General features: G+C 31.8%; 1 protein-coding gene across 1 annotated transcript; it reads left to right on the top strand.

The window, feature by feature from the left end:
- Positions 1–5283: 5283 nt before the first annotated feature.
- LOC136080858 (uncharacterized) lies at positions 5284–9325 on the top strand. Its single transcript, XM_065798184.1, has 2 exons — positions 5284–5927; positions 6645–9325. The coding sequence occupies exon 2, from the start codon at positions 6659–6661 to the stop codon at positions 9323–9325; it is 2667 nt and encodes an 888-aa protein (XP_065654256.1). The 5' UTR covers positions 5284–5927; positions 6645–6658.
- Positions 9326–9594: the final 269 nt, after the last annotated feature.

Below are 9594 nucleotides of genomic sequence, written 5' to 3'. Positions count from 1 at the left end.
CACATTTAAAAGCAAAAGTTTATGGAAATGGATTTACTGCGAAAAATCTTAACCATCTTAAGAATAGAATTCGATTAAAGTTGAAAGAGTTTGATCCAGACTACTTTTTCAACCTAATGGATTCAGTCAAAACAAAAGTTCGAAAAGCCGCTGATTTAGGACCACTTTCGGTTATAAAATAGTTAACAATGTCCAGTCACTCATTTTAGCTAAAATTTTTGTCAAAAATCGATTAATTTTGTATTCAATTAAGAACAATTTTTCATTCCGGATTTTTTTGAACAGACGTTATAATGTTTTTTGTGAGACAATTTTCTTGAAAAACGATATGGTAGAAAATCAAAAAACAAGAAAAAAAATTGTTTTTAAAACTAAAATCCTCCTTTTAAATAAGTTTCTCCTCCCTCTTTATGTAAGTCTTTATCCAATAAACCTTTCTTGATGGCTTTTAGTTTTTTTCTTTTTGCTTTAGTCTTATCTAATGCTTTAATAAGTAAATTTTAGATACTGCGTCGGTTCATTTTTTCAGATATAATATTAAAACAGACACCGGTCTGTATTCCAAGTTTTTCATACACTGTAATAAGTCCAAATTGACCTTTGTTAAATTGAAAAATAGCACTATATACACCTAACTGTAGAATCGATCTTTCTACAAAGACTTGTTTTGTCCACCAGGAGAAGAATAATATTACATTCAAGTTAAACAGGTGCAATACCAAACTGTGCTTCGTAGGGTTTGGAGTTAACAACTTCTTTGTAAGAAGCTGTGTCCCCATCTCCGAGATACTCATTATAAACTAGTTTATTTAGACTTACAGATTGCTGAAATATATCAATAGCACCTGAGGATTCCATTGCTCCTGATGACTTTCGATGGTTATTTTTACAATTATGTGCAACTTTCCAGTTTGTGTATTCTGTTGTCCCATTTTTTCGACCCCATATTATACACTGTCTACAATGTTTTGATAAAAAAATAACATTTAAACACTTTCCTTTGCCTACCGCTGTCACTACACTGTTCAACGAGGAGTGTCCTCTTTTTTGCCAAGTTCTATCAATCGATACACTACAAGAATGTATACCTGGGACAATTTCTTCCATTTTTGCTTCATTTGCAGCATTTTGTATACTTTCTAGTGCAGAATTTTCGTATGCAGAAAATAACTTATTACTAATATTTCTAAAGGCAGTATTAGATATTGAGTGCATATTCGTACATCGTGCAAACGTTTTAATCGATTCGTGCCCTTTACCAATTTCTTAAAAAGCCATAACCAACTGAACATTAGTTTCACTTGGCTTACAACCATACATTTTTTCAGTAGCACTAAAAGGTGAAGTACACTTGTGACTTTTATTTTTACATTTTCCACAAAAGTAAACAATTTTATGAGAAAATCCCTTTCTATCATCCAAACTATTAGATATTGTGACATTAGCTTCCCCACATTCATGACACTTGTTTCCTACTGCTATCATTTCCATAAGTATTTTAAAATTTAGAAATAAAAATTAATCATCACTTCTTCCAGAATGTTCAGCTGGTTTAATGGTAAATTTTTTTTTTTAATGATATTTTCAATATCTACATTTTTTTTATTTCTTTTGATACCAAATTTATTATTTACAATATTTACAGGTTTTTTACAACCAAGACCACCAACACCCTTTCTTGATGACTTTCTTTTGTTATTTCGAAGGTTTCCCATATTAAATCGTTATTATTTTACTAGAATCTAACTAAAATGATAAATAATTTCAACAAACACATTAGAAAACAGTAAAAAGTAAAAAAATTATTATAAAAAAGACTGCCTCCTGTTTGCACTTTGCAACAGCATAACTTGTAATTATTAAATTAGTAACAACGTGGTAGTAAAAGGCAACATTAGAATAGCAAAATAGATGTACTAGTTTAAATTTTAAGGTACATTTAAGATAATAACAACAAAAAAAAACGGTTGCAAAAAAATATATACCACGAGAAAGAACGTTAAATTTTACAGATGAATGTATAATAGGCTTTTTGCATTTTTGAATGAAAACAATCTTCACTATTGAAACCAATATGGTTTTTGATCAAATTACTCTACGGAACATGCACTTATACAGTTAGTTGGAGTTATTAGCGGAGCATCTTCTTATTATAAATTCACTTTAGGTATATTCCAAGACTTTTCAAAAGCATTTGACACCGCTAATAATCAGATTTTACTAGAAAAACTAAAATATTTGGAGTATGCCATAAATAACATAAATAGTTTACCAGTTACTTAACTGATCGAAAACAGTTTTTATCTCTAAATGACGGTTTTCAGACAAAAAAAAACTTAAAATGTCATGTTGAGTTTCACAAAGCTCTATTTTAGGTCTTCTACTAGAGCATCAAATACCATGTCTACTATCATGTTTGCAGACAACACCACTTTATTTTATTCTGAAAGTAACATTATCTTTCTATTTCAAGTAGCAAACAAAGAACTAGAACAAATATCAAACTGGGTTAACGCTAACAGCCTATCTTTATTTTTCCTTATTCCATTCTAAACAAAAGTTTTAATATATTCCCACATCCTTTCTAATGCAATATATAAATAACATCAAAATTGAGCGCTCTTTCACAAACAGATTACTTGGTGTTTAATAGATGAAAGCTTATCCAGGAGAGATCATATTAAATATATTCGCAATTAAATCTCGAGAAATATTGGTATTTTATATAAAACCCATCAAATCTTAGACAAATCTACACACTAACTCAGCTATATTTTGCATTCATTAACAGTTGCTTATTATATGACGATACTGTTTGGGAGTAGTACAAACAAATCTAAACTCGAATGTCTCCTCAAGCAACAGAATTATGCGGCAAGAATTATTTTTTTTCACAAATGCTAAACCTCTTTAAAAGAAGCGCAAAGACTCTTGAATAATGAAATAAACTCAAAGTTACACAATTTATGTTCCAACATTAGTTCAAAAAAACTCCAAAGGTTTTGGAAAAATTTTTCCTAAAATATCAAACCATTACAATACTCGGTTTCGTAACTACAATTTATGATGAAATGTGCTAGTATTTAATTTTTTAAATATTTTATATGACGAAAATCACCTTGAATTGTTAATGGTTGCTGATAAAGATAAATAAATAAAAATAAAGTTCATTATTGTTTTGAGGTGATGTTTTAGATGAAGAACTGGTGAGCACAAATTATTTTATTTCCTTAATTTTCGAAATTTTTTTATTTTATTTTAATTTTTTTAACAATTTTCGTATGTTAATTGTGTTATCATAATTTTGTGATTAGGATGGTTAAAAAATAAAGTTTGAATGTTTTCATCAAGAGGTTCATAATCTAAAATGTTTTAATCTACAAAAACAAAGCTTGGTAGTTATAAAAGTTTTATATATTATTAATAATATTGTATTTATTATATAATTTCTTTATATATTATTTTTCAATATTTTTATTATTATCGAGATACCGCATCTTAAAAAATGAGTTTGAGTTTATGTATTTCAGAAATCAATTATATATGCATATATTACATTTATAAATGCATATATTACATTTATATATGCATATATTACATTTATATATGCATATACTATAATTAGATATGCATATATAACATTTATATATGCATATATTACATTTAGATATGCATGGATTAACTTCTATTTGTTAAAAATATATTTATTTTTACAATATTTCGAGGGAATATAGATACCCTCGTTATCAAGTATATTAAAAATCGTTATAAAAAATAATATTATACAAAACCGTCTAAATTTACGAAACAATGTTCTTTGTAAGAGCTTCTTTTTGAGAGTTTTTTAAGAGAGTTTTTTGTGACGTAAGAATTTGAACATAGGTTTCCAAAATGACGTCGTCACATAATCGCCATCATCCCGGTTAAGACCATTGTCGCGAAAGGTACTTTCGTTGTGTTGTATTTCCAACGCTTCCCTAACCTTTTTGCGATGTATTTTAAAGCTATATGTACCGGTTTTATTGTTGGTAACTGAAACATCAAGATAGTTTAATGTATTGGTTAAGTCGGCAGATTCCATTGTGCATTGAATATTTTTGTGTTGTTTGTTAAGTAGATCTAAAAACTTTTGCGCATCTTCTTCTACTTGGAACCTTGAATGAATATCGTCAACATATCTTTTAAATGATTTCACATGGATGTTGTTGTTAAGTGCCAATGAAAGAGCATTACTTTCATGATGTTGTAAGAAACACTCAGCAACTACCACCATAAGAGCTAACCCAATTGGTCCTGTAACCCTATTTGTCCCTAATTGGAGCTGTAACCCTATTTGTCCAGAGTTTTCGAGCTCGTGAATATTATTTTCATACAAATAATAGCAATGAGAAAGACAAATTTCTAAAAATAATCTGATCTCTTCAAAAGTTAACTTATACCCCGTTCATACTGACGATAAAACACGTTTTATCTTAAAAGCGTATTAAATTGTTATTGCAAAAAGCTGTATAAAACAACAATAAAACAATACTGCAAGGTTGCTTTGTCAATATAAAAAGCATGTGTTAATATAAAACAACCTCGCCATGTTGTTTTATTACTGTTTTGCAGAGTTTATAACATTATAAACACAAAACACATTTAAAATAAAACGTGTTTTATCTCCAATGTGAACGGGGTATTAGATGTAAAGCTCTGGTTGTTTCTTAATCTTTCAACTAGTATAATGATTGCTTCTTTAATCGGGACCGAAGGGTACAAATTCAAAACATCAAAGGAAACCTGAACCTCATTCTTATCAATTTCCCATAATTTTGTTGTATCCACAAATTGTTGAGAATTTTTTAAACGCGTTTCAATATTGCACCAATATAAAATGTCCACATTTTGATATATATAGCCAATATTGATTTACAATATTAGCTATATATAAACTACAATATAACGCCAACATATATATATAAGCATAAAGGTTAAAGCAAGTCATTTTAGAACGGATACAGTAAATGCATATAAATATCTATACATGTATACAAACAGGTTCATACGACAAAACGCGCATCGTTAAGAAATATGAGAATCATATTGTTGTTTATTTCTCTCATCCAGCGTCTGCCTTGTAGAGATATTAACAATGAATACAGTAGTATTAATTACAAGATGGTCCACTGTTCCATTACTAAGTCACATATAAGACTCACAAGAGTTAGATACTTAACATAAAAAAAATGAAGACCTCACAGACATAAAAAAGAAAAAACAAAAATGAAATAAAGTCAAATAGTGCAGTCGGTTGATGCTTTTTTACGTAACAATATTTCACTGCCGGACACCAACAAATCCTTTTGCACAACTTAAGTTTATATATTCCTGTATGTAAAACAATCGAGACACAAACCGTTAAGCGAATAAAATTGGTTAAATTGGTCTTTAAAGATAAGAAAGATTTGTGTCTTGTTGACGCCATTATATTACGTCACGGTCGTAGTAATAACCAAATTCGGACGAATAACGGACGAATAAATAAAAACATGGCACGTTGTTAATGATTGAACTTTGCAATGACATCGCAAACGGTGGACACTTTTTATTAACAACTATAAATAATTTTTTAAAGAGTGAAAAAAGAAAAAGAAAAATCAATAAATCAGGAGATATTTTGCTTTAGTTTTTCAAAAATATAATCAATTATAAAGAAAAAACGAAATATCTAAAAAGAAGAAAAAAGAACGAACTATTTGAAAGGATATAAAATAAACTACAAAAGTAACGAAAATAATAATAAACAAAAAAAAGTTTAAAAATGAATGAAAAAGGAAAGAAAACATTCGAAAATTTGGGAAAACTCGGCATAACAAGATTTTATATTGTTTTTACTTTTTTCATATTTCGTTAGTTATTCATTTCATATTATGATTTATTTTAAGGTAGTTTTATTTAGCTATGCAATGATGTTTTCCGTTATGTAATGATATTTTCTTTTCTTTAGTTTTTAGTATATGTAGTGCATATAGCTTTACTTATTATTTGTTGCTAATCATTAAAATCATTTGCTAGTTATTTACTCCATCATGTTAGTTTTATAAAGTGTTTCTTTTTTTCTTTCTATGTTTTATGAATTATTTATTGTTACTAGTTTGCTTGATTACATTATTATGCTTTGTACTTTTTTAGCGGTAGCTTTGTTTGTAATGTTTATCCCTTTTTTTGGTTTTTGTTTTTCACAGTGTTTTTCTGTTTTTGTTTTTTTTGTTTATTGTGTTATTGTGTTATTGTACAATATATTATGGTTTTCATATTTTAACAATTATGATTAACATATTTACTAAATCTATATAATTTTTTTAGTAGTAGTCGTTTTTATGTCATCGTTAATTGTTACGTTTTGTCAATTTTTTACTGTTTGTAACTGTAGCTATGTATGTATAAATGATTATTGTATAAAACGTAATATTGATTTATTTTATTTATTGTAATTACTGTATTACTATTATTATTATTATTACTATTAATAATATAATTATTAATATTACCAAGATTATTTGTATATATGTAAATTATTTTTTTAAGGTATTTACTTGTATGCTCTGTATGTTGTATTACTCTGTATGCTTATTTCGTGATGCGCTTTTCATTTCTTTCAGTTTTAATAACAATCATGTCTACCAGTAAAAGAAGAAAAATAGAGCTTGTTGATGTCACACAATTTCCTGAGGTACTTGTTCCTGTGCGTGATATCAATTGGGAATTGTGCATTTTGTGTCAGCGTGTTTCACCGGAACCTCTTATAATTCCCAAAGAGGCAGGTTATAAAACTCTAAGTGAAAACTTGATCGAGTTCGATAATCATGAAGCTTTGCCACCAACTATTCGCTTGGATAAAATAAGTGACGGAAAGGAGTTATTGCACGCATTAATTGTTAATAAGGCAAAGTACCACAAGCTTTGCCGAAACAAGTACGACTCTCAGAAACTGCAGAGAATCATTGAGAGAAACCAAAATGTGCAAGATGATTCTGAAAACGCCCAGAGCTCTGCTAGGTGCATGCGATCCTCATGTAAAGCAGTTGACATAAAAAGTTGTTGTTTGTTTTGTGATGGTGAATCTGTGACAGGCAACCCCTTAGTACAGGCAAGCACAAAAGAAATTGGCCCAAAAGTGTATGCTCTAGCCATTGAAATGCAGGACACAAATCTGCTTCACAAAATAGCAAACCAAGATTTCATAGCACTCGAAGTCAAATATCATAAAGACTGTTACAGGGGATTTCTCAACAGAGCCCGCAGTCATGAGCGCTCCTTTAGCAATGATGAACACAATCTCTATCGATTGACTTATGGCTCTGTCATTGCGGAATTGGTTAGTTACATGGAAGAGATGTTTATATATGGTACATCATCCCCTGTTTTTAAGCTGTCTGACATCAATAAACTTTGTGCAGATCGTATGTCGAGTCTCGGAGTTCAGTCTGAGTCTATCAACCGAACTCGACTGAAGGACGATTTAATTTCCTTAGTTCCTGGTTTGAGGGAAGACAAGTGTGGTAAAGAAGTCATCTTAAGCTTTGAGCCAGATGTGGGTAATGCCATACGTGATGCTTGCAACTTCAACGATATGTCGGACGGTATTTGCATTGCTCAGGCAGCTGGTATTCTCCGTAGAGATATGTTTAGAGAGTTTCCCAAATTCAGCGGCTCGCTTACAGGCGACTTTGGATCTCGTGATTGTGTGCCACCTTCCCTTGTAAATTTTGTTAATACTCTTTTAGGAGGCTACAATATCGACAATGGTTCACCTGCTTCCGCACCCGAGCAGGAAGCTGCTTATTCCATTGCACAGTTAATTCGATTTAATAGTGTAAAGCGTAGCAAAGCCAACAGACCTCAACAAATACGTCATCAAGCAAACCAAGAAACTCCATTGGCCGTGTACCTTGGTTTGATGATCCATAACTGCACTCGGAAAAGATCAGTTGTCGACAAATTGAATTCTCTAGGTTTAAGTATTTCATATGACCGAGTTCAAGAAATTGAATCAAGTTTGACTAATGAAAAGTGCAAATTTTATGAGCAAATAGGTCATGTGATACCAAGTTGCCTGTCTGAAAGTGTTTTTACAACAGCTGCGATACACAATATTGATCACAATCCATCTTCAACTACATCTAACGATTCATTCCACGGCTCTAGCGTCACAATTATTCAGCATCCGGATACTCCCCATTCAAATTCAAAATCCACTTCAGATGGACTCCTTTGGTCTAGGAAAATCAATAGCAAATTGCCGGATACATACACCACTCTCCCTGCAACGAATAATGTTGTTTCCGAACCACTAATGACCACCGTGAATGCATCACCTATTGCTAGTGATCCAATAACCATTGAGCAGTTGACACCTTGGCTAAATTCTGTGCAGGAGTCTGTGTATAACACATCAACAAATAAAACTTCATTCGCTGCTTTCCATGCGGAAAGAAATATGCATCCAGCAACCTTTCCATGTCATAACATACTATTGCCATTGCTAACAGATCACATTCAGTCTCCAGCAACAGTACGCCATTTGATGGATGTAATAATAAAAATAACGAGTGCTGTCAATAACAAACAAGGTGCTGTTATAACTGGTGATCAGCCCGTGTACGCAGTTGCAAAGTATATACAATGGAAGTTTCCGGATGTTTATGGAGAGGATAAAATAGTCATTATGATGGGTGGACTCCATATTGAAATGGCCATTCAAAACATGATTGGAAAGTGGTTGAAGGGCAGTGGTTGGACTGAAATGTTCATAAAAGCAGAGGTTGCTAGCATTGGAAGGAGTGAGTCGCTGCTTAAATCGTGGCACATAAAGAGAACAAGATATGCGCACGAAGTGAGCCTGGCATCTCTTTTCATTCTTCGTGATGAGGCGTATAAGCTAGATTGTAAGGACTTTGTTGAGTCATTGGAAGAGTGGATTTCCAGGAAAAGCAACGAATCTAATCAGTTTCTTTATTGGCAAACCGTTATGGAGTTGGAGAGCCTGCTACTGAGTTTTGTGCGCAGTATTCGCGAATCAAACTTCGAGGAATACTTGCGAATGCTAAAGCAGATTGCTCCGTGGTTCTTCGCACTTGATTTAACTAATTACTCTCGCTGGTTGCCGGTTTTCATCAAAACCTTGGAAGAGCTACCTGTCCGACACCCTTATGTGTTTGAGGAATTCAAAAAGGGCCACTTCACAAGTAGGAAAACTAACGCGGACTTCTCTGCCATGTCTGATGACCAGCTTCATGAACAGAACAACAAATTGATCAAGAGTGAAATCTATGCGCGATGATGGGAATCCTTTTGCGGAGCAGTTACTGCAAACAGCAGACAACCATAAGATTATAATGTCCAATTCAGCCGAAAAAACTGTTCAAGAAGCCAAGATCACAGGGCAACAGCAATACAACGAGTACGTAGCTGACCGTCTTGTGTCCAGACAAAAGTCAATTCATGAGCCTTTGAAAAGAAACAAATTTGAATTGTTCCACAGTTTGAAAATTCCAGGTTCCGAACATAAAACTAAAATTGCTGATCTTAAACATGACTCCAACTACTTTT

This window comes from Hydra vulgaris, chromosome 05 (assembly GCF_038396675.1).
Source record: "Hydra vulgaris chromosome 05, alternate assembly HydraT2T_AEP".
Classification (NCBI taxonomy): Eukaryota; Metazoa; Cnidaria; class Hydrozoa; order Anthoathecata; family Hydridae; genus Hydra; species Hydra vulgaris.
This window is presented reverse-complemented; position numbering and strand designations above follow the sequence as displayed.